The sequence below is a fragment of the Suricata suricatta genome, chromosome 6 (genome assembly GCF_006229205.1).
Source record: "Suricata suricatta isolate VVHF042 chromosome 6, meerkat_22Aug2017_6uvM2_HiC, whole genome shotgun sequence".
NCBI lineage: Eukaryota > Metazoa > Chordata > Mammalia > Carnivora > Herpestidae > Suricata > Suricata suricatta.
The window spans coordinates 17,342,930-17,368,905 of record NC_043705.1 but is presented as its reverse complement, the minus strand read 5'-3'; the positions used below and the strand labels follow the sequence as shown (position 1 = coordinate 17,368,905).

General features: G+C 47.0%; 1 protein-coding gene across 2 annotated transcripts in view; it reads left to right on the top strand.

Annotated features, from left to right (window-relative positions):
- Nucleotides 1-24,697, top strand: part of ZNF608 (zinc finger protein 608) — a 113,842-nt gene extending 89,145 nt beyond the window's left edge. For both annotated transcript variants that reach the window (XM_029941801.1, XM_029941802.1), the window contains exons 4-10: nt 12,795-12,882; nt 13,410-15,858; nt 17,853-18,270; nt 18,856-19,028; nt 20,389-20,542; nt 23,020-23,101; nt 23,687-24,697. In XM_029941801.1, coding sequence (XP_029797661.1) covers nt 12,795-12,882; nt 13,410-15,858; nt 17,853-18,270; nt 18,856-19,028; nt 20,389-20,542; nt 23,020-23,101; nt 23,687-23,693 — 3,371 coding nt within the window. In that variant the 3' untranslated portion in view covers nt 23,694-24,697. The remainder of the gene's footprint in view (nt 1-12,794; nt 12,883-13,409; nt 15,859-17,852; nt 18,271-18,855; nt 19,029-20,388; nt 20,543-23,019; nt 23,102-23,686) is intronic.
- The last annotated feature ends 1,279 nt before the right edge of the window (nt 24,698-25,976 follow it).

The window sequence follows — 25,976 nt, the reverse complement described above, 5'->3', positions numbered from 1 at the left end:
GCTGTCAGGAGCTTGACTGATTGGCTCTCACGCCTTAGTCCCCAGTGCAAAGCACTAATATTCCAGCCTCTTCGGAGAGGGTCGATGTGCCACCTGGGGTCAGAACTTATCAGCCTGCGGGGCTAATGTTTCAGTGAGGCCAAAGTGCAGTCAATAATTTATTCGGAAATTTGTGCCCAGAGTCGCAAGGAAAGCAAGTTTTGACTCGAATTCCTGGCTGTTCAGAAGGGAAGCCCAGGTCAACTTTGGATCTCCCTGGCAACATCTTGGTTGTGTGCAGTGCTAACATTTAAGAGAAACTTTAATTACCGAAGAGAATTAGAGCCATCAGGGAATGTGGATGTGGCAGCTACGCGGAGCGAAATTTCAGGAGTTTTGGACTTGAGAAGCGAAATGGGGAAAAGAACGCCAGCCATTTTGAATGTGTTGCAAAACAAAAGGAAATCACCTCCAGAATGTACTAACTAGGTCGGGTTAAATCATAGTGACTTTGGAAACGGTTAGGTGTCCACGAGGCGTGTCGGCTTACAGCTCTGAAGCAGAGGTTCACGGTACTGACCGCTCGGAGAGAAGTGTTAGGTGATATCAAGGGCTCGAAGACGGGCAAGTGTCAGAGAGCAATTCGGTTTCAGCGAGTTGCCTGGAACACTTGGTTGCTTGTGCAGAGATGTTAGCTTGGTGGCTGCACATGACTGTGTACGTGTGTGTACATGTGTGTGTATAGAACATCTCTGTGTCTGCAGAAGCACACGTATTTATGCACACAGTATATAGAAATAGACAGCAGAGCGGTGACACCGAGCGAGGCTGGTCGATCAATAACCAGCTAAGTTTTGTTCTGCTCCAGCAAAATGATGACTTGCTCCAGTAAGTGCTAACAAAGGCCCTTTCCCTTGCTCTGCTCTCCGAGAGCACTATTAGTCACGCTTCATTAGGCTTGTTTACAGAAAAGAGCTGGTCTCTAAGCACATTATTGAAATACTTGTAACTCTGCTGGGCTTTTTTCTTCCCTGAAAGATAGGGACTTTGGAATGGGGGGGAGGTTATGGGGAGGGGGGAGGTTATGGGGAGGGGGGAGATGCCTTGGACCATTGTTAAGAATACTTGTCTGTTCAGATGATAATTGGAAAGATGAGTTTGCCTTTAAGGCTTATGCCCCCCCAGAGCCTTGGGGCAAGCCTCTCCTCTCAGCTGTGGAGGTACTGGGGACTTTTCATTTTGCCTTGGGTCATTTAGACTGAGGGTGCCAGGCCTTCGGTTCCAGGGGCTCTTCCTGAAAACCAGATGTCTGGATGTGAGGTTTCCCTATCAAAACCGGATGTGAGGTTTCCAGATCCTACGTACCTCCAGAGAGGAAGCTTGAGGGATTTAGAACTGCATTTCTCCATTGGCTGTCCCACTGAGTGGTGGGGTGAGCAGAGGTCTGCGTTAAACAGTTGGGATGTCAGCAAAGAGAACCTCCTGTTGGTTGCAAGTTGGTTGGTTGGTGGTAGGTGTACAAATCACACAACTCCTTAACATTGGGATTTGCAGCTTGTGAGATTCGACAAGATAGGTGTGCCACATGCGCAAGAGCCTGGTTGTCAGAAGTCCCGGATGATCTGTGTGGATGCCCAGGTCCGAGGGTGTTTGCCCAGAAGGAGCACAGTGGCGCTTGCTGCTGGCTGTATTTCTGAGTGTGCAGAATTCCTAGTATTTTGGCATCTCCCTCTGTTCTCCAGCCCGTGACCCGGGGCTCCAGGGGAGCTGGAAGATGAAGCCAAAGTCCATTTGCGGAGTGACTGTTTTGTGCCAGTGCCGGTGTTAAGTGCTTTACAGAAATGACACCTCATTTGATATCCGTATGTATCCTCCCTGTGTTACAGATGAGGAAACGGAGGCACTGCGCTGTTTAGTTCCGGGTGAGGCAGCAGCTGCGGAGTGCGCTGGGGCAGCCAGGTGTGTCTCTCTCCAGAGACCTCTTTCCAGGCGCCTGGGATGCTGCCCGAGATTACCCATCACTCTTTTATTCTGTCTTCCTCCCTAGTCCTCAAAATAAAATTGGCTGCAGACTGGGCTTGATTGGAGTTAATTCCTTCAGCTTTCCTTATTGCGTTCTGAACCTCAGCCCTAATTGTGTGGCCTCACTTGAGACCATGTGGGAGGTTTACCCACAAGACAGACCCCACTCGCCCCATTGCCTTTAATTGTGAGGGTGCCGAGTCTGGTTCCTCCGACAGTTACATACCTTGTTTCCTTTTTAGATTCACAGATTGCTGACTTTTAGGTGACACACAAAATATGCCCCTTTGTGTGCTGCAGACATGCAGAGCCTTCCTGCTCTCTTGCTCTCTTTCTCTCTCTCTCTCTCACACTCTCACACACACACACACACACACGAGTTCCCTGGTTTTCAGCTGCTGTTGTAAATTGCTATTTTAAATTTCAGCAAGTGGAATAATAGCCGAGTGATCATCTCTAGTAAATGCTGTTGGTCTTTGTAAAGAAAGGCTTGTTCAGAGGATTTATGATTTATAGGGGACACAGCTGGTGGCCAGCAGAGCCCGAGGACTGTGTGCTCCCCTGGGCCGGGGGAGCTCCACAGGAAAAGGGCCCAGAGCTGGCACAAAACCAAATAAGCGCTCTGACTTTAAATAAAGCACCATAATTTATATGAAGCCTGGCTCTTCGGTCCCAGGGAGATGCATGCCTCCGTAGCAGCTCCTTGATGTGAGCATAATTGTCGATTGGTTCCCACCGTCTCCTTGCATTTGAAGGATTGGGGATGGTAAGAAATCACTTGAAAACGCAGTCCTAGAATCTATCGTAGTATACACATATTTTGACAAGCAATTCACAAGCATGTAAACCGGGAACTCTGCTAATCACCCACCTAGACTGATCGGCAGGAGGCTTCTGAGCAAGGCTAGGACGCAGATCTCTCCTTTCTGAATCTCCTCTCCAAAGTATACGAGTTTTTCCATTCTTCTGTTTTATGTCCTTGGCATCTTGCAGTTTTATTCATCTCAGTGACAACTTTGGCTCTCCGCCCACCCTTCCCTCCCCTGCTCCTGCCCTGGGAGAGCAGTGGGCCAGCAACAGACTGCTGTCCCCACCAGGAAATGGCCAGGTGGGGACAGAACCCTGTTATGTGACCTTCCAAATCCACAGCACCTCACGCCCTTCTCCCCACGTTCAGCCCTAGAGAGTTCGCTTGTAGGGGCAGTGGTCCACGGTGGGGCTTTCTGCCTGGAGAATTGTGTAGTTTTTGCCTGGTCTCGTTATTCTCTTTACCTGTTTTGAAGCCGAAGTAAACCTGGCTGCACACGCTGTAAGCAGGAAGGATCCTGTGGTTATTAGTAAGTGCAGGAAACGAAAGGCTTGCATTCTTTTCAGCGGCTTATCTTCCATGGCAGGCAGGTCTCAAAGCAGGATTGTGTTGAGGCCTTGTCCTTCCCGTTGGGGTGGGGGCTCTGGTTACGTGCATTGGGCCTGGGCCCCTTGTACGTGGCTGCCTCCTAAAATAACTTTTTTTTTTAATTTTTAAAAAATGTTTTATTTTTTGAGAGACACAGAGAGAGAGAGAGAGAGAGAGAGAGATCTTGTGAGCAAGGGAGGGTCAGAGAGAGAGAGGGAGACACAGAATCTGAAGACAGACTCCAGGCTCTGAGCTAGCTTTCAGCACAGAGTCCAACTCAGGGCTTGAACCCATGAACCACGAGATCATGAACTGGGCCGAAGCCGGACGCTCAACCAACTGAGCCACCCAGGTGCCCCGTAAAATAACACTCTTAAAGGAACACATGTTAGGAGGGAATCGAATAAGAACGTATCTTTATCGTGGCTGGTAGTAAGCCTACCCACTATGTATGGGAAAGATACTTTTCCGCAAATTTTGAATGCTTTAATGTGAAGGAAGGGGAAAAAAACTGATCTATAGATGAACTAATAATTCAAGCTTGTGAGACTGGATTGGGGGAGATGAGTGAATCCTGTTACATTTGGCCCTGGGGGCAGAGAGGAGTGAGCAATTCTTCTGCTACTCCAAGTGGGGAAATTGTGCCTTAAAAAAGGAGAGGGTTTGAGGAACTACAAATCATTCATCTAAACTCCTCCACTCCAGAAATACTAATGCGTGCCCGTAAGGAGCAGGAGAAAATTCAGGCTTGGAACTTTGCACAGAGCAGTTCCGCGGTTTTATCTCTGTGACCGCCAGCCTCAAGGCATTACTGAAGGGAAAGTTTGATCCCAGACAAGACATGAAACCTCTTTATGCAAGTGTATACATACCTACACTCATCGGCTCTGTGTGCATGTTCGCTATGTGCATTTCAGTTCTTCCAAATGTCTGTCTCAGAAGACTTAGTATTTTTTCTCTGCCCTGTCTCCCCTCTCTTTTTCCCTCCACCATCATTCTCCCCCACCCCGGCCCCTTCATTGTTGATCTCTTACTTGAGCATATCGCTTTATTTTACTGTGTGTTGGCTGATCCTTCGTAGATCACAGCCTGAAGAGCATCCCCTTGGGATGCAGGGATGGCTTTGGATGCATTCTGGCTGAGGGTCTGTGACTTGCTGCCCTGTGGAAGCAAGCTTAGGGGGCTCTTTTTCCCTCCTCCTTCCCAACACTGTCACCTAAAATCTGTCCTCCTGCCTGCCCCCAGGCCGGGGGGGCTTGCGGCACCTTAGCAGAAAGTACTAGAGGAACGTTAAGGGCTTCGTATTGTGGTGTGAGTGGTTGTAGCATATGTGTGTGTGTGTGTGTCTGTGTGTCTGTGTGTGTGTTCATATTTATATATGTATATATTTATATCTTTAAAATATAAGGACAATGTTGTCAAGTCATCAAGGACAATGTTTCTGTAGGCTGTGTATGTCTGCCTAAACTACAATCAAGTGGGTTTCATTCTCATCATGTTTAACATTACTTTGTGAAGATATCTGTGTGGTACATTTATTTTTCCATTATGTTCTTTGTGCCCCCAAATGTCTGTAAGGACACAGGACATCCTACATTGATGAAACCTTGCTAAAACATATGTACCGATGATGAAAAGAGGTAAAGCGTCTCCTTCTGCAGGTCACATGAAGCTCTAATGATCCATGTTGATCTAAAGATCTGTGTTGCTTAAAATATATTTTTTTTAAGTTTTATCCTGGGCTCTCAAAGTTTCCATTAACGCTGAAACTTGTGCCTAACATTCGGTGAGTGAAAATCCTGTCACCAGCCGTGGAGTTAGGGATGCAGTGTGGGCTCTCATGCAGATTTCTAGGACAGCAGCGCTGTGTTCCCAGAGGCGTCTTACAAAAGCCTTATTTCTGCTCCCTCTTCTTACCCACAAGACTCTTTACAGGCTATTGTATCTTGCAGAAGTGGGAAAGGATAATGTTACTGGGGAGGCAAGAAAAGAAAAGCAGCAAGAGCCTCTTTTAGCTGACCAGTCAACTGGATATTGACCACCTGTCTTCATGGGAAAGAAATAGATGGCAGTGAATAAGTGAGAGTCTAGTTTTCCAAGAAGCTCAATGATTTTCCCAAATCAATACAGCTCATCAGGCCTCAGAACAAAGGCTGCGGGGGAGGTGACAGTGACGGAAGCAGCTCTGTGTTCTTTTGTGTATTAACCCATAAGGCCCACGGGGAAACACGATTTCTTTAGCCATGTTCCCCGCCCCCCTTCCCCTTTTAGGGCTTATTCAACGTATTTAGGGGGGAAAATCCTTCCAGGCTTTTTTTTTTTTTTTTAAAGATTTCCATAGATTGCATCCCAGCTATCAAATGTACTTTTGAAAGAGATAAACGCAGCCAAGGAAGGATACCATCTTTCAAAAACATAGAATTAGAACAGCACTTTGCCACTGCTTTTTGCTTTTTGATGTTGGCTTAGCACATTTATTTGGATGTTTGTTCTTGTTATTTGTGCATAGGGCTTGGATGAACCAAAAAGAAACGTCTTCCTGTTCAGATTAACCTCTGGCAAAGAAAGACTCGCTACTATCCTCCCATAAAGGAACCTTGTTCCTAATGCCCCTAAAATAACACCACACCCTAAAAGGAATGCTTGAATTGTCATCCGAGAGGTTATAATTAACACAGATAGAGGGGTGCCAACATATTCCAGCGGCCAACAGAGGACGTCTATCCAAACCAGCAATTTTTAGCTCTTCATTCTTTTAATCTTTAAGCGCACTGTGCTTTCCTAAAGTAGTACATTAACACCAGAGCTGTGTGCGTCTGGGGTTTATGACTGGGGTGGCGACACACTAGGGCATAAAGTGTTTCATTACACTTCCCTTTGTTAGTACCGCCCTATCTCCCAAGCTCCATTGCCGTTCACTATTTGTTCAGATAAAGCCCAATGTTCAGGGTGACTAATCGCAGCACTGTGTTCCAGATGGTTTGATTACAGGATGTGGTTAAAGTGACTCTTCAAACATTCAGCTCAGCAGTGGGGCTCTTTAAAAAAAAATACTGCATTTGCTGGTCACATGACCATACTTTTCTTGTCCTAGTGCCCCATAGACTTAGCATAGGGAATAGGAAAGTCCCTCTGTGTTTTTGGCCGTCAGGTATTTCATTAGGAACCTTCGCTGTGATTTAAACATTTCCCCAAATAATTAGAAACTCAGCTGCATCCTTTGAAGAAAGATTTTTCTGAAGAGTAGACGCTCTGAAGCCAGAAAGATGAACAAGTGGACGCTACCAGACTCAGCTTTTTTAAATAGTACCGGGGCTGGATAGAGCAAAACCACAACAATAAAGTGCTGGAGAGGGAGGGAGTTTGGGTACAAAGGGATGGTGATAAATCATACCTTGTACAATAGTCATGTTGTATAAAAACAGAGGGTAATATGATACTCGAAATGTAGAAACTTTACCCCGTGCGCATGAAACCAGCATATGGTGGCCTTTTTATTATCACTAATGTTTCTACTGGAAAAAATATATATAAAAGGAAAGAAATATGTAAACTTAAAAAAAAAAGGGATTGTGGCATAAGTGGGTTACATTTCGGTGTTATTAGAGTGAGGTTTCTGTTTTCTGCATGAGTGCACACAAGTCCACCCAGATGTGGTAGTCTGAATAAGAGTTCAAAAAAAACCCCACGATGTCTGATTCCAAATGCGGCATTTGCAATGCTTGGCAGAGACTTCTGTCCCAGGGATGAGGCACTTGAAAGACTCTGAAACAGTCTTTAAACTGTAATACAAACAGAGTTATGCTGATCCGCTGGGAAATCAGGCATTTGCCCAGTTCTTGAGGAAACATCTTCACGAATACCAGAAACAGTAATTCATAAACCATATTTATAACCTCTTTGGAGTACAATCTCTCCACAGAGAATTTCTATCATCTCTAAGCTAGTGGGAGATTATGCTTATTGAAAAAGTATGGTAATAGTAAAAAGAAGGATTCAAACCTGGATTCCCTTCTGTCCCCGGGTTGCAGCTACCAAGGGTTACGTGAACTCTCTCTGTGCTGGGCGCGGTGCTCACGGTGCAGCAGGTGTGGACACTGCCCCCGTGCTCAGGAGTGTAATCTGGGGTACCACGTGTATGAGAGGACTGGAATGTGAAGGGGGCTGTGTTTTAGGGTAAGACAAAGCATCTCAACGGTGTGCAAACGTGGGAGGAGATTATTCGCTGCTTCCTAAATAGACTGAGTTTTTGTATTCTTTTGGTGGGCTTTCCTTGTTATTCAGGGTCCCAGATGAAGGAGACTCAACGATTCTCTGCTGGCCTTCAAGGTCACTGTAGTCTCCATCCCAGACTGACAGAAAGAGGAAGAAAGTAGAAGAACATGAACAGGAGGGTACTGTGAGCCAGACCTGTGAGTGGCATGCATCAATTCGCTTAGCTGTCGTAGAACTGAGTGTGCCGCAGACCCTAACTGGGCAGGAGGCTGAGAAGTAACTAGCTCTGGACTTAGAGGGAAGCACGGACTCGGGTGAGCGACCACTGGTCACAGGACTGTGTATGGAGTGCAGTGGGGACCCAAGAGGGAGTGGCTGTTGTTTTTGGTGGTGTGCATTATCAGTGTGTGACTGGAGAGCATTCACAGAAGAGGCTACATTTGCCCTTTGTCTCTCTTTGATGCTAACTCATTAGGAACTTTAGCTTTCCTTGGAGATTTGGACCAGAACATCTTAGGGGGGTTAAAATTGTCACACAAGTAGTGGTTGAAGAAACTCGAGGCTGAAGAAGAAAAAAACTAACTTTGTGTGAGCTGGAGGTGAGAACGTTACTGTGGTCATTGTGTCAGCCTGGGTGAAAGACTGTCAAGTGGACGATGGGTAGACTGTCCCTGCTGGGTATCAGAAGACACCTCCAGGACCAAGGTATTCAAACACAGAGTCAGGTTCAGAACCAGGAACACCTTTTTAACAAGATGGATGGAAAATAATGGGGCAGTCCTGGGTGCCGGTGAGCTCCTATCCCTGGTAAAAGAGGAGGAGCGAGACACACACACACAGTAAGTACCGAGGGTGTTGTTCCCATTGGCCTCCTCATCTCATAGCTGTTGAGTCCTAGGGGCTTTGGCCCACTGTAGTCCTTTCAGCCTTTAGAGGCTTGTGACCTTGTGACCTTGTGACCTTGAGATTTCTACTTCTCTTGTCAACTTACGACAAATTCAGATTCCCATTTTAAGTCCGTGAATGGTTGCCTCAGCTTCGGGTGCCGTCCCTGCAACCATCAGATGAGGCCCAGCTTAGGATTATTGGCTCAGGAGCCGTCACTCCTAAAGACTACCCTCTGAGTGGAGACTGTGAGCACGACGGGCCCTAGGAAAATCTCATCCAGGGTCTAGTTTAATATATTGGATTAAGGGGCCTGTTCTGTAGGTCTGGGTAACACGTAAACTGTACTTCCCTCTCTGGATTATAGGGTATGCCTGTGATGGTTCTGTTACAAGTTTGCAGGCTCTTGGAGAATAGAGTTTGGATGGAGGTCCAGCCAGAACATGGCTGATTCCATACACCAAATAAGTACCTGGGTATACCCGAAAGATGCACTGTAAATGCTTAATGGGCCTGATCATCTCCCTGGGGGCCCTTAACTGCTAAGCATTGACAAGAGCAAATAGTAGGACACTGTGACTGTGGAATCCTTACAAGATGTCAGGGCTCTTTTGGCTTGGAGAGGTAGTAACAGGCTTAGGTTATAGCACATAGACCCTGTTCTCCCTTGTCCTGTAGCTAATACATGTTTTTTGGGGCCGGGCAATAACTTAGAGTCTGTATCAGGATCTAAGACGGAGGCTTAAAAGAAGTAAAATCCTGTGTGGTCAGTGAGCACATTGAAACCATCCATGATGTCTTCAGCTATAGTCTTACTTAGTTGGTAATAATCTTCAGAGAGTTTTAAAATATAAAATGTTACAGAGAAGGCATTATTTAGCATTTTGAGAATGACCATGCCCACTCCATGGGGAAAAGGGGAGATGATAAACCTGGTGGGATACTGGAGAATATAAAGATGAAAAAGGCTTGTATAGAATGTTCCCAGCATGTGGTTCATGGGTTAGATGTTTGGAAGAACAGATGTGCATTAAAAGAAATATTAAATCTTTTTGTAATAAGTATATTTATCTCCAATTTATATAAGTTAATGAGAAACACTATGCCCAGATTTATGAAAATTCAAAGTAGAACTTTGAAAGGATTTATTTTCACTCTGGTTATTTATAGAGTCCGCTTTATATGCCCACGGGTTACAAAGTGTTCAAAACGTTGAGACTTTAGCAAAAAAATACCATCAACGGATGAACCATTCGCAGGTTTTAGGGCCCAAACACCACCTTTCTACTTGGCCCCTCACAATAGGATGTTGTATAAACACAGACTTCCTTACAAAGAAACAATACACTTTGTAGTTTATGTGAGAAGCATTCCTTAAGCCTTCTTTCCAGCTTGGCTGTGTAAACATGTGCGTGTGTACATTCGCACGTGAATTCTAGGCCGATCGAAATGTACTGTGTGGCAGAAAGAAAAATAGACCCAAGCACACGTATTCAATTAGCCCCGCTTGATGGAGACTCTTCAAAATCTCCCCCAGAGTTAGAGCCTTTATTCTGAGCATTTCACAGACCCAGGGCTTCTAGAAAAACCAGGCTGGCTGACTGAGGCCAGCCTGAAGTTGGGGGTGGACTTGACTGACGAGATTTTATTCCCACCGAGTGCTGATACCGAAGGAAGGATGCTGCTAGGCTGCTAGCAGTATCGCTGTTGCTGCCGCCCGAGTGACCGCTTGTTCCAGGTCCCCACTGCTGACGTGGGGCTGCCGCTGAGCACTGCCACACAGGCTGCGCCCACCCTGCGGCTTGCACGCTGTAAACTCGGTCTCCGCCACCGGGTGCTGTTTCTAGCCGCCGACCCGGCTCATCTCGCACGCCCACCGCCCCCGGGACCGAATCGAATGGGTGGTCCCCCGACAGGATGGGGGCGGTGGGCGTGCGTGCGTGGGGCGCGGCTCGTAGCCACGCACGCGCCAAGGATCCCGCCCCCCCCCCCCCCCCTGGCTGCGGGCGGCCCCCCAGCTGCCGCCGGCCCCTCGGCCCCTGCCCTCGGCCGAGCCCCTTTATGCCCGCCGCCACCTCACGGCTCCAGGAGGCCGCCCTCGGCGCAGCCAATCAGACGCGAGTGTTCCCAGCAGGCGCCGGCCAATCCGCTGCCCGCGTTTGCTGGAAACACGAAACCCTTAGGGGAAAAGCAATAACAAAAGCCTTTCACTGCAGACAAATGTTAAGTGTCTGTGCAGACTTTTCCTGTTTTTAATTTTATTACTGCAAGAATGGAGGGTTTGTTGTTTCTTTCATGTTTCCTTTCAAGCAATTTTAATTATACATTTGTGCTACATCAGGGACTCTGGAACGCAGTGATTCAGCCTATTGCGTCTGAAGCTAAAATGCAGTAACCTTCTGGCAATACAGATATATTCCTGCACTGTAAATATAGCTGACATGCTAAAGAATTTTAAGCAGCTGCAAAGGTCTTTGACACCACACAGAGTGCCCAGGAGAGCACATGATGAGAAAAGCAGCCGCGTCTTCCCCTTTGCCTTCCCTCCTACCCCCTCCCTTTTCCTGGAGGGATGTGCTCATAAAGAATCCTTTCCTCCAATTGTTCTGTCTTGTGCAAATTTTGACGAAATGCCTAATTACCATTGATTCTCATCTCAATATGAATTTTTATACTCAGTGGTTTAAAAGAAAAATTTCCCAAGGGAATTAGACTGGAATCAAGAGATTTGAGAAAATGCTTGCTTTGCTTCATTCTAGTGCACACCCCCCCACTGTTGCTACAGTGAGTAAATTCAGCTGTCACCTAATCGTAGTACAGACCATATGGGAAACAATTTTTAAATCTCTTTTTGAGACTTTTGAAAGAAATCCTTTCTTCCCCACTACTTGGGTCCCAAACGTTCCCATATTTTTTACCTGCCATTAAAACATTTCTCACGGAAATTACTTTTATCTGTGAGGTGTCCCTTACCATAAAGGAGTGGAAAGAGGTTTCCTATAAAATTCAAAATGGCAGTGAGCAAGCGAGCAAACCAGCTAGAAGTAGACTTTGAGTACATTGTCCCTAGGTGTTTGCAAAAATAGAATGGGGGGTTGGTAGGTACAGAAAAGAAAACAAAGGCTCACTTAAGTATTTCATTTATTAACCCCAATATTTTATGTATGTCTCAAAAATCTAGGTCCCTTTAATATACAGTTTAAAAGGGTGATTAAAAAAAATATATGGCACTTGTCCCCCAGAGAAATCAAGAGGGTGTTCTATTTTATTTTCCTGTGACATTTAGTATACTAAGTGCACTTAAGTTTAGTAATTCACAGATGCAGTGCTAAATTAAATTGTCTGTCTTGCAGGGCAGTTGGGAAAAGCAGAATGGCTCACAGGAAACAAGTGTGTTGGTTTTGAGAATTTTTTCTTCTTCTAATCCTCTGTGGCAAATGCTTACTAAAGTTGGTTCTAAAGATAACCCCAAGAGCAAACCTATTGTGCACATTTATTTTCTTAAGAGGGCTATTTTAGGAGTCCTTAATATGAAACAAGACCAAACAGTGAAACAGATACCATTCCCTGGCTGGTTCTTGTCTCACAAAGCCAGAAAGGGGAGGATTCAGGAAAGAGAAATCATTGCTGATTGTCTGCTCTCTGGACTCTCAGCCCCCGCCCTCCCCTTCACCTATTTTTATGCACCCACATTATCTTTTCCTAAATAAAAATCACCATCATTTGATATTGTTGAATTGGAAACAAAGCCGATTCCTTTCAGTCACCTTCTGGCTTAAGCACTGGTAACTGGCGCTTAGTTTTTGTTGGCTGCTTGCCAAAAGAAAGCAATTATGTGTAATAATAGAAAAATTAAGAGGTGAATGTTGCCGCTTTACAGCAGGACATGGCAAAAACCATTTCCTTCTGTCAGCGGTTCTTGATTACACTGTCACACACAGCCTTACCCTTTCGGACTGCATGTGCACAGGCATGATCTCTCTCTCTGTCTCTGTCTCTGTCTCTCTCCTCTCTCTGTCTCTCTCTCTCTCTCTCTCTCTCACTCACTCTCTCACTCACTCTCTCTCACACACACACACACACACACACACACACACACACACACACAATTTCCTGTGGGTTTCACTTGAGGTCACTGAAACCAGAAAGAGGAAGAGTGCAAAACCACAGCTTTTGAAAGCAAATGAGAGCAGAATTTTGCTGGTAAAAGAATAACAACAACAGTAATAATAATAAAAAACTGGGGACAGAGTAATCAGTGCTAACCATGGTCTGCCTTCTTTCCCCATTCCTGCAGGTGTTCTAGTGGTCAATGTCACGTGGAGGAACAAAACTTACGTAGGGACCCTCCTGGACTGCACCAAGCACGATTGGGCCCCTCCCAGGTATGTAGGTTCACGGCCTATTATTTCAGGCTCTCTTTGTTCCCCTCCTTCCTCCACATCCCTCTCTTGCCCGATCCTCTCTTTGCCAAGAAACTACAGAGATAGATTAATAATGCATAAAAGTCTGCCTGTAGTTGAAACCGGGTAGAAGAGAAAGGGGCAGTTGAGGATTGCGCCCAGTGAAATGCAGATGCAGTTCCTCTCGGTCAGAGCGAGCTCTCCTCCCTGGCCCTGCTCCCTCTCTGCTTTGTTTTCTTCTTGCGTCAAAATGGGAATTCAAACTGGATTTGAAGCTAGCCACCCGCGCCATTTTTCTTTGGTGTTCTGAAGAATATATATGCCCCTCATAGCCAGTTCTTCGGCGGGGATCAAAATCGTCCACGGAATTATAGGGTGTCTTTTCCTTGTCTGGGCCCAGCCCTCACGCTGCTGGGGTGGTGGCCATTCTCGCCTGCATTGTGTGCCTTGTGATTATACCCGGCACTGTGAGGGATGCTCCTCTTGACGTCTGTCCCTTGTTTCCTTAGGTTCTGTGAGTCCCCCACCAGCGACCTGGAGATGAGAGGAGGCCGTGGCCGAGGGAAGAGAGCGAGGTCTGCCGCGGCGGCTCCGGGCTCAGAGGCCAGCTTCACGGAGTCCAGAGGGCTGCAGAACAAGAACCGGGGGGGCGCCAATGGGAAAGGGAGGCGGGGCAGCCTCAACGCCAGTGGGCGCAGGACACCCCCAAATTGTGCCGCCGAGGACATCAAAGCCAGCCCCTCCTCCACCAACAAAAGGAAAAACAAGCCCCCGATGGAGCTGGACCTGAACTCCAGCTCCGAGGACAATAAGCCGGGGAAGCGCGTCCGCACGAATTCCAGAAGCACCCCGACCACTCCTCAAGGCAAACCGGAGACGACTTTTTTGGACCAGGGCTGCTCCTCACCAGTGTTGATCGACTGCCCCCACCCAAACTGCAACAAAAAGTATAAGCACATTAATGGCCTGCGGTATCACCAGGCTCACGCACACCTGGACCCGGAGAACAAGCTGGAGTTCGAGCCCGACAGCGAGGACAAGATCTCGGACTGCGAGGAGGCGCTGAGCCACGTGGCGCTCGAATGCAGCGAGCCCAGCGCCAGTCTGGCGGCCTACGACCAGGTGAAGGCGCCGGCGTCGCCCGGCCCCGGGCACCCCCCCGGCACTCCTAAGGGGAAGAGAGAGCTGATGAGCAACGGCCCGGGATCTGTCGTTGGGTCGAAAGCTGGGAAGAATTCTGGCAAGAAGAAGGGTCTTCACAGCGAGCTGAACAACCTTCCGGTCATCTCCAACATGACGGCCACGCTAGACTCCTGTTCCACGGACGGCAGCTTGGCCGCCGAGATGCCCAAACTGGAAGCCGAGGGCCTCATTGACAAGAAGAGCGTGGGAGATAAGGAAAAGGGCAAGAAAGCCACCAACTGCAAAATGGACAAGAACCTCTCCAAACTGAAAACTGCACGGCCCATCGCCCCTGCCCCGGCCCCCACGCCGCCGCAGCTGATCGCCATACCCACCGCGGCCTTCACGAGCACCACCACGGGGACCATTCCCGGGCTGCCCTCCCTCACAACCACCGTTGTGCAGGCCACACCAAAGAGCCCTCCGTTGAAACCCATCCAGCCAAAGCCCACCATCATGGGGGAGCCCATCACCGTGAACCCAGCGCTCGTGTCCCTCAAAGACAAAAAGAAGAAGGAGAAGCGGAAGCTGAAGGACAAAGAAGGGAAGGAGTCGGGGAGCCCGAAACTGGATGCCAAGCTGGGCAAACTTGAGGACGCCAAGGGGGCCGGGAAAGATTTATCGGGGCATTTTTTAAAGGACCATCTCAACAAGAGTGAAGGGCTGGCCAACGGCCTGTCAGAGTCTCAGGAGAGTCGCATGGCCAGCATCAAAGCGGAGGCCGACAAGGTTTACACTTTCACGGACAATGCCCCCAGCCCCTCCATAGGCAGCGCCTCGAGGATGGAATGCAACCCCCTGGTCAACGGGCAGGCGCCCATGGCCCCGCTGCACGTGCTGACGCAGAACGGGGCCGAGACCGCGGCCAAGACCAGCAGCCCCGCCTATTCGGACATCTCCGACGCTGCCGAGGACGGCGGGTCTGACAGCCGGTCGGAGGGCATGAGGTCCAAGGCCAGTTCGCCGTCGGATATCATTTCTAGTAAGGAGGGCGTGGTCAAAGGGCATCCTGCCGCCACAGCACCATCGGCTCAGATGAAAGAGTGCCATTCTCCCTATTACCACGGCTACGATCCTTACTATTCTCCAAGTTACATGCACCCTGGGCAGGTGGGAGGCCCCGCAGCCGGGAATGGCGGGAGCGCGCAGGCCATGAAGATCAAGAAAGAGTCCGAGGAGGAGGCCGAAAGGAAAGACAAGGCGGAGCAGCTGGACGCCAAGAAAGCGGACCACAACCCAGCGCCTTTACAGCCTCAGCACCAGTCGGTGATCACGCAGCGACACCCCGCCCTGGCGCAGTCACTGTACTACGGCCAGTATGCCTACGGGCTCTATATGGACCAGAAGTCCCTGATGGCCACCAGCCCTGCCTATAGGCAGCAGTACGAGAAGTACTATGAGGACCAGAGGCTGGCAGAGCAGAAATCGGCCCAGGCTGGCAGAGGAGAGTGCGACAGGAAAGGCGAGCTCCCTTTGAAGGAGCTCGTCAAAGAGGACAGTAAACAGAAAAGCCTGCCGTCTGCCACAATCTCAAAAGCTCCCTCTACCCCGGAGCCTAACAAAACCCATTCTAAACTAGGGCCACCAGTGCCTAATAAAACTGAGGAGACAGGTAAATCACAGCTTCTCCCTGGCCACCAGCAGCAGCTTCAGGCCGACAGCTTCAAAGCTAAGCAGATGGAAAACCACCAGCTTATTAAGGAGGCTGTAGAAATGAAATCTGTCATGGACTCTATGAAGCAGACAGGTGTAGACCCAACCTCGAGATTTAAACAAGTAAGATTGTGGAGCGTGGCCCCCCACAGGGAGAGAGCGAGTCTGACCCTTGGACATGTCTGGGCTTGATCTGGTTAGACGTCTGCACAGGAAATAAGCCAAGGGTTCCTTAGGGTTGGTCCCTCTTCTCCCGAAACATATTTGAAACGAGCCTCTCAGGAGTCACTGTGTACCTCCCAAGTGTGCCTAAGTGACCTTGCCTTGTGCTGCGTAGTCAAAGGAACTTCAGACCTGTGCTTTGCGGACTCGGGTTCCGTGCTGGTCACTCGCTGTGAATCAGACAAGGTCCCTTCCTTTCTTAAGCGAGTCCGCAGCGAGGGAATCCTCCCGCTGAGATCCCGAGTCCGGACTCTACCGTGTTTGCTCTTTTACGTGTCCAAATTTCCTCCCGGCGGCTTCGAGACCGGGTCCATAACTCCGCATTCCCCACTCGTCTGTTTCGTAACACTGGGGGCCCAAAGGTCCTTCGCACGGCGTCTGAGATGCCTTGGTGTTAAGAGCCCCACTTTGGGGCTCCATGCCGATCGCCTGTGGGGAGAACGGGGATCTGGGTGCATGGGCCTCCCGTCATCAGCCCCAACCCCCGGTCAGCCAGCCTGAGGTTCCCTGCATAGACACCTGAAAATCGGCCCCTGTGAAATCACGCATGTGCTAGTGCTTTCTGTCCCCGCGCACACGTCCTGACTCACCGCACTCCCGTGAGAGTTAACGCTGGGATTTCCCAGCCTCCCAACCCCTCTCCCCGCCCCCCACTCCCACGCTTTCTCCCCTGGTGAATCAGAGCAACAGAGTCCTTCATGCTCACTTCTGCCCAGAGGTTGAGACCTAGGCCACAGGTTGAGTGTTCTCTCAGGACTTCAATGCCCAGGGCGGGGTCATCATGGATGGGATGGGGTCGCAGAGGCTGTTTGGCCTCCTCACTTCCCCCACGTCTGGAGGCCCGAATCAGGCCGTGGCTTCACAGGGCTGCCTCAGAATCCTATACTTTGGGGCGGGGGGTGGGGGCAGGTCATAGATGCTGTTGTTTTCTAATAGAAAAGCTACAAAGTGTGCTATTAATTTTTGAAATTTTGTTTTGATGAAGATGTCTGCACAAGAGGCACTAGCCCCTATATTAAGCCTCAGCTGCTGCAGGTGAAGAAAATACATTAGGAAACCAAGAGTTTCCACACACACCCCCCCCCAGCCCTGTAAATGATGTTAAGTGATACAGTGATGACTCAAATTTACTATTCATGCCTGAACTGAAGTTTTAAAAACATATGTATATATATATATATATATTTTAATGTTTATTTATTTTTTGAAAGAGGGAGAGATGGAGTGTGAGCAGGGGAGGGGCAGAGAGAGAGGGAGACACAGAATCTGAAGCCGGCTCCAGGCTCTGAGCGGTCAGCACAGATCCCGACGTGGGGCTCGAACTCATGAACCACAAGATCATGACCTGAGCAGAATTCAGCCGTTTAACCGACTGAGCCACCCAGGCGCCCCCTGAGCTGAAGTTTTAAAAATTCATTTTGCATATGTGAGACGGTGAAAGGAAAATGAGGGTTAGATTAAATTATGTCTGAGGGTGTTATTTAATGTTGAAAGATGGCGTAAAAGGCCCAGCTCAGAGTCCCCTCAGACCTAAGTTTGACACCCAGCTGTGCCCTGGTGAGCAGCGCAACCCTGATGTTTCTTGAGCTTTTAAAGCTTTGCCTTTGTCTTGTGTAAAAGAGGTTAATGAGGATGCCTACCTCAGCTGTCACTCCTTTGTGGGAGAGGGAGGTAAAGCCCTTTGCACAGTGCAAGCACATAAATACGTGTTAACTTAGCATTAGAATTAAGAGTAATAATGCTGTCATGGTGATTAATGGGTTGTGCTTAAAAATTGAGATTTTAAAACTCGCTTTTTCTTTTCTTTCTTCCCTCCCTCCTTCCCTCCCTCTCCCTTCCTCCTGCCCTTCCCTCCTCCCTCCCTCCTTCCTTCCTTCCTTCCTTTTTAAAATCAGGATCCAGATTCAAGGACCTGGCATCATTATGTATATCAGCCCAAATACCTGGATCAGCAAAAGTCAGAAGAGCTCGATAGGGAAAAGAAATTAAAAGAAGATAGTCCCAGGAAGACTCCCACTAAGGAGAGTGGTATGTCCAGCCTTCCTGTATCATTAACGAGCATTAAAGAGGAGCCCAAAGAGGCCAAGCGCCCCGATTCTCAATCCACGGAGGAGAACAAGCTCAAGACTGATGATCGGAAGACGCCCGTGAACTGGAAGGACTCTCGGGGAACGAGAGTGGCAGTTTCGTCACCTCTGAGTCAGCATCAGCCCTACATACAGTACTTGCATGCTTATCCTTACCCACAGATGTATGACCCCAGCCACCCTGCATACCGGGCTGTCTCTCCTGTCCTAATGCACAGCTACCCTGGTACGTGTCGCGGGTTCTCGCTCTCTTGGAGGGAAGAGGCTGCGTTCAGTGATTAGTTATTGAAAGGCGCGGGATACCTTAGATGCTTCAGTTGTCACATTTGTTTAGCTTGTTTTTATGCTGCTTAAAAGTCCCTAAGATGAAACTTACTTAATATAAGTTTGTTTTGTTTCGCTTTAGAGAAAATGTCAAGAGTTCCCAGCTCTGGTTCCATAGACTCTGGTGGTCTAGCCTCGCTGTTAGACTGACAGATACTTTATTGCCTATGAAAATATTCTAAGCGCTTACTGTCATAATCATTATAGTTACTATTCCTTTCACTTAAGTGGACGCGTAAATGTATGAAATGGCTGTGAGCTCAATTCTGTTTATAACCTCCGTTCATCAGGATGAATTAACTGAGGGAAGAAGATCGGAGAACCTCCGTGCACTTTAACGATGATGTAGCCCATGCTTAATGTATACCCTATTTTAAGATCTCTGACTCTTAGCCCAAATTCATGTAACCCGAATGGTCTTTTTCTTCTTCTTCTGTTTAAAAGATGTAGCCAGTAACTTGATGTGGCATTTGTTGTTTATCTGCAGGGGCCTATCTCTCTCCAGGCTTTCATTATCCTGTTTATGGGAAGATGTCCGGGAGAGAAGAGGCGGAGAAAGTCAATACCAGCCCTAGCATCAACACGAAAACGACATCGGACTCGAAAGCGCTGGACCTGCTCCAGCAGCACGCCAGCCAATACCGCAGCAAGTCTCCTGCCGTAAGCCTCCTTTTGTTGTGACTTAAAAGGACCATGTTTTGGGGGGAGAAAAGGGGACAAGCCAGGAAACGGTCTTGAAATATAGATGGTCTTCGAACCCAGCTGTGATTTCTCGATGCTGTTTTATCTCCACACATAAAGAAGGGAATGTTCAAAAGTAAGATGCTTTCACACCCGAGGGAAGAAAAAATTGTCAAATGTATGTGGCGCTGGTGCGCCTTTCTGTCGCAAAATGCAGGGTACCTTGACGGCCCCGGATGGCGCTCGCTAGGTGGACGTTTAAATTCCTGGGAGTCAGCTGTCGCTGTGAAGTATCTCTGGTGCCTGATACAGTGGCATGCCGGGGTGGGTCACGCGGGGAAGGGGTGGCGGCTGTGTCCGTCTGTTTTGGCCTTGACCCATTGTCCTGTCCCTGTAACTTCCCAAAGCAAGGGAGACAAGTGTCTTTGTGAAAGATGGCTCTGCCCTTGCTCCTGCCCCAGGCACCCCGCCCCCCTCCTCAAGGAAAAGGACAACTACCTGTCCTAAAGGTTGTTGTGAAAAGAGACAAAAGGACATGGTGGTTCTTGCGTGGAAAAGAGAAGTTTGGAATAAGATACAGGATCTTTGATGTGATTGGGCCTAGCAGAGACTCTGTAAGCTGGGAAAGAGGATTCACGAATCTTTTTCTGAGTCCTCCTTCTAGTGCAGACATTTGGTTTTTTTTTTTAATGTGATAACAAGAACTTCAAGTTGGTCGAGTTCTGGTGGCCAGACTCATATAGGAAGGCTCATCCTGAATGGTGATTCGAGAGACCTGAAGCTCCTCGTCTAGCCTCAGAAGCTGCCAGATTCTGGAATGCTTCCAGAGACAGGGCCGCGATTTCCTGTACTCGGTATTGACCTATCATGTTGAGCTGTGTATTTTCAATGGACTAAAATAGATCAGGTGTATTGAGGATTAGGAGATACACTCAACCCACAAAATGCAAATGAAATACATGGGTCCTTAGAAAACTCAACTCACATCTCCACGACTTTTTTCGACCTCCTTTGGCCCATGTATAAATGTTGTCTCTGAGATCCTAATCCTGCAGCTACAGGCGACTGTAAAAGAAAAAGTCCTCTGATTTCCATCACTTGGGACAAACCCTGATGCCACCTGGCTAACTTGTAGGTGGGACGTTTGTTTAGTGTTGTTAATTCCGACTGAACTCACGAGTGCCTTTTGAAGTTATCTTCTGTTATTAAGAAATGTCAAGTGTCTCTGTTTGCTTCTGAATCATTAACACACCTGGCTCCAAGGACAGAAGGGTAAGTTTAGCACTGCTGTCAGTTTTTCGGAGCATTAAGAGGGGCCCGTCTCTCTTTTCTGTTGCAGCCCGTGGAAAAGGCGACCGCAGAGCGGGAGCGGGAGGCGGAACGGGAGAGGGACCGCCACTCGCCGTTCGGCCAGCGGCACCTGCACACGCACCACCACACCCACGTGGGCATGGGCTACCCGCTCATCCCTGGTCAATATGACCCTTTTCAAGGTCAGCGGTCCTGTCGTTCTCATGTTGTTCATTCTGCTTTGGAAAACCGTTGGCCCGAAGTACCTTTCACGCCTCAGACATACTGAGCTTCGAGTTAACATGAACTCCAGGGTGTAACTAAGTTCTTAATTCGGATTGCCTAGTGTTTCCTAGTGACACAATGGAGGCGATTCCCTGCGTCTTTGTGTTCTATTGAGACAGGAACTGGCTCCCACTTAACAATTGTCCCTGGTTGATGTTATCAGCGGCTTACTGCTACGTCATGGACTGAGGGTGGTGGCCAGTGTCCGGGGCGCTGAATATAACAATCAGAAGATCAGATAGTTGCTTGAGGGAAATTGTGGGATAAAAGAGGAATACTGAGAGGCTTTGGTGAAATTGCACTGGATTTGCAGGCCTTTTAAGTTGATTTCCTCCTACCTGCACCCTTACCCCGGAAGTAATGGGAATTACATGATTAGGTTTAACCTTTTCTTTTCAAATTTTTATTTAAATTTTAGTTAGTTGACATATAGTGCAATATTGGTTTCAGGAATAGAATTCAGCGATTCATCACTTACATACACCACCCACGGCTCATCAGAGGTGCTTTCCTTAATGCCCCCCACCCATCTCCCTCCATCAACCCTCGTTTTGTTCTCAGTCATTATGAGTGTCTTGAGGTTTGTCTTCTCTTCCCTCCCATCTGTTCATCTGTTTTGTTTTTTAAATTCCACATATGAATGAAATCATCTACTTGCCTTGCTCTAATTTTGCTTAGCGTAATATACTCCATCCACATTGTCGCATATGGCAAGATTTCGTTTTTTTTTATCATTGAGTAATATTCCACTGTGTGCGTCCGTTCATGTATATGCTGCATATATATACACACATATGTAAACACACACACACACACACACACACACACACACACACACACACACCCCCCATTTCATCTTTATCTATTCTTCAGTCAGTGAACATTTGGGCTTTCCACAGTTTGGCTATTGTTGATAGCGCTGCTGTAAACATTGGGGTGCATGTACCTCTCCAAATCTGTACTGTTGTATCCTTTGAATAAATACCTAGTGGTGCAATTGCTGGATCAAATTTAACTTTTTCAGGAACCTCCACACTGTTTCTCCAAAGTGGTTGCATAAGTTTGTGTTCCTTCCAGCAGAGCAAAAGGGTTCTCCTTTGTCTGTGTCCTCTCTCATACCTGTTGTTTTCTGAGTTGTAATTTTGACAAATGTGCAGTGGTATCTCATTGTGTTTTTGATTTGTGTTTCTCTGATGATGAGTGATGTTGAGCATTTTGTCATGTGCCTTTTAGCCATCTAGGTGTCTTCTTTAGAAAACTGTCTATTCATGTCTTCTGCTCATATCTTACTTAACTGGGTTGTTAGGTTTTTGGGTGTTGAGTTTGCTAAGTTCGTTATAGATTTTGCATTCTAACGCTTTTTCAGATATGTCATTTGCAAATATCTTTTCCTATTCCGAGGGCTGCCTTTTAGTTTTGTTGTTTCCCTCACTGTGCAGAAGCTTTCTATCTTGATGAGGTCCCTGTAGTTCATTTTCGTTTTTGTTTCGCTTGCCTCTGGCAACGTTTCTAATAACAGGTTGCGCCAGCCAAAGTCAAAAAGGTGGTGGCTCCCTTTGTTCTCCTCTAGGATTTTGCGGGTTTCCTGTCTTACATTTAGATCTTTTGTCCATTTTGTATTTATTTTTGTATGTGGTTTAAGAAAGGTACCTCGTCCATAAGTGAGAGGTGCTCTACACATGGAAAGGGTCGTTTTTATTTATTTAGCCTTTTTTACTACTCACGGTCAGTGAGTGGTGTTCAGAGAGAACATAGAGGGCACAGAAGGAGAATGATCTTCCCTAACTATGCATTTGTTTTTTTCTTGTTTTTCCAGGATTATTTTCTGTAGAAATAAAAAATAACGTCCTGTCAGGCAACCTCGTGCCGTCTGGAGCCATTTCGTTCTCTGGCTGTGGTCTTCCTCTTGCAGGGTAGAAGTTAGGACCGGTTCTAAGTTCGATTCATCGATTCCATGTTCCTTACGGCATGCGTTGTATTCATTCACTGGGGAAATGCTCAAGTGATAAAAGTGATTATGAAAGTATCATATGCTACGCAAATACCGTGTTGCTTCTATAATTCACTGTGACTTTTGATTCCTGTTGTTGCCGGGAACCTATTATTTCTCCTGAGCTTCCTATTCAGGGACCCGAGCCATTTAGTGCCCGGCAGAGTCCTTGAGATGGAATGCTCTCTCTTCCCTTTGAATCGCTATTAAGAAAACCGCAGAGTGTTGGCCAAATGGATAGATAGGGGTTAGCCTAGGCCATGTGGACTCTGTCCTTGCTGCGTGAAGCATTTCGTGTGTTGTTTAGGACCAGACGGATTGCTGCAGCCCTTCACCCACCCCTCCTCTACCTGCTCTTAGTCTTTCCTCAACGTCACTGAAACCCTGCGTTTCTTCCCCCATTAGGCTTGACCTCCGCCGCCCTCGTTGCCTCTCAGCAGGTGGCCGCCCAGGCCTCTGCCTCCGGAATGTTCCCTGCACCAAGAAGGTAAATACCCTTAAGCTTTGAATCCGTCTTCCACCTAGAGACATCTTGACGGGCGGGAGGAAGTTAAGTGTAGGCTCCATAGACCAAGAACTTGCCTCTTGAGGTTTTTATGTTCTTGTAACGAATGCGCTTTTCTTCCCGGTCACTTCACTCGCAGCTTATATCTGGGACCCTCATTTCTTTAGCCGTAAAATCGGTTAGTAATGAACTGATCAGTGTTTTGTTTTTGTTTTAAGCAGTTGAAAGCCTCTTAGGTTACCCTCAGAGCCCTGTTAAAACCCTTCGCCACAACTCCCTTTGTTTTATCATGTTTAAAAATAAAGTCACAAGCGGAGACGTTTCTTTACAGAATGGTAAAGACCATGTTTGCTCTGATACTTTTAATTATCCCGCAAGTTGTGGCACAGAGGAAAATCTGCATTTCCGCCCCGTAGATCATAGCCCTCGTGTTGATTCCCTTGCTCATGTAAGGGAGTTCCATGAAGTGAACAGGATGGAGAGCAGCCTGTCTGTCTCAGGGTTTGCACATTTTCAGCGTCAAATGTGGATGGAACCCTGTACTAAGGTCTTCTTTTTCCTTTGCAGAGAATAACAAGATTGGAAATGTACGTTGTCATGTGACTGGATCACATGGGGAAGCGCTTTTATACAGACATCAGTTCCATGGTGTTAATTTGAAATGCCTTTAATGGCAGGCAAGAACCAGTCATTTCATTTTTGTAAATTACAGATTTTATCACAGAGTAACAAATGTTGCTGTAATTAAGCTTCTGTTTTATATATATATACGTATACATATATGTATATATACATATATATATATATATATTCTTTACTTTTTGTATCAGTAACCAGGCTCGCACACACAGGGTCTGCTACCACGTCGCAAACCACTCAGTAAAGGAAATTTAAAAAAAATGTATTTGTCATGTTGAAAAGCGTTAGCCGCAAAAGGCTGCCTACTTTCTTTTCCTTTTCCTTTTCGATTGTAAATAAATGACGTATCCGTGTGCCTGAACCTTGCATACCCTTCATAGATTTTATCCCCCCCGCAAGGCCCTCAGAAGGCTGGCTGTGATGATGACGCTTGGGTACAATTTAGATGTCTATTTGGTGGTTCCCGTTAAAGACACATCCGTGTAAAATGTTCCTGTCGTCACTGTTTGTACTTGTGTGTTGTGGAAAAAAAAAAAAAAAGACTTTTGGAAGGCATGGGTTTGCCAGTACCACAAAAACTGTGTTGTAGATAATGTAAAGATTACAAACGGGAAAATAATGAGCATCTGTGAATAAGGAGGTGTCATTTTTTGATAATCTTGAATGGCAAATAACCCAATCGCCTGCATACCAGAGACATCTGTGATTGTTCTATTACTTGAATAGTCTTACAGTCCCCTCCCCCCACCCGCTTTTTTTTTTTTAATGTTTACAATTATCCAGTTTTAGAAGAAAGAGACTTTTAATGCCATTGCCTGGTTACTTGTTTTATGCTGTAATCTAGTTTATTTTATGTAAAATGTATATTGAATGCTTTCCTTTTTTATACCTGCCTTAAATAATTTGGCAATCAGAATTAAAAAGGTTTTTTTTTTATAACGGCCTCTTGTCTGTCTCGTGTTCTTTCTAGTTGGCTGATGGTGATTCTAACTTTCAAAGGTTCTTCGTATTATGAATGTTCAGTTCATAAAGTACACACATGCTAAGTTTTCTTAGATGATACATCCTAGTGGTGTGTTTTGTTCAGCGGACATGTCCAAACGCCCTGGGTCCTTACTCCGAACACGGAGCATAGTGTCACTGCAGATTGGTAGCTACAGGTTTCTCTGCTACGGAATCATACTGCAAAGATGTCAGTCTTGCGGTGTGTGGACAGTAGGTGAAGCGTGTAAAAAGTCAGTCAGCTAGCCATTTATTTGACTCACCATTAAGTTGTTTCACGAGCATATTTTATACCAAATGTACAGAATTAACTGCTTCCTTCCTTTCTTCTTCCTTTGTCCCGCTCCCGTCCTCCCTCTCCCAAGAAGCACTCACCAAGCACCTACTTTTATCCCAGACACTGTGTAGGCCCTGGATATGACCATGAACAAAGCAGATGGAATTCCTGTACTCCCGGCATTTGCATTGTAGGTGTGAAAAGCAACGTAAAAGATCTGTGTAATAGGCAGAGTGTGTTACATGGTTGGTAAATGCTACAGACAGAAAGCATGAGAGTGGGCATCAGGCCAGTACATGTGAAAGTCCGCGGGTGTAGATAGAGCGTCAGGGAGATGAGAAGTGATCCGTGCACAGATCTGGGGGCCGGGGGGCAGGGATCACAGCCCTACGGAAACGCTGCCGTGGGGGTGTGCTTCCTGTGTTTGGACTGGCTGATCTTGGTGCTTCTTTGTAGCTGTTGAGTTTTTAATTTTAGTCTAATTGCTAATGGCACTTCTCCCACTTGATGTTCTAAAAAGTTCCTTAAGTTGATGGACTTTGTCTTGGCATGTAATAGGGTTAGCTGTCCTCCTTAGAGGCCTTGGCTTCACAACTGCGTAGATTTCTGAGCGATCAACATGTTTTCTCTACTTCCGGAAAATCACCTTAAAGGGTTACCGTTGCCCGGTGCCTTCCATCCAGGTCTAGCCCGTGTTCTTACTAGATTACTGCAGAAGGATATTTTTCTTTGAATTTTCACTCTGGTGTTCTTTTGAATTCCATCCATGTGACTGTTGATAAAAATCATTTTGGTGGGGGTTTTTTTCCCTACTCCTAAGAGAATTTCATGAATTTTCCATCATTTTTTAATCACGTTTTTTAAATCAAATTGTTTTCAGTTTGTAGACCACATCTTGAGGTATCCTTGAAGAGTTGATGTAATTTTTCATGCGCCATT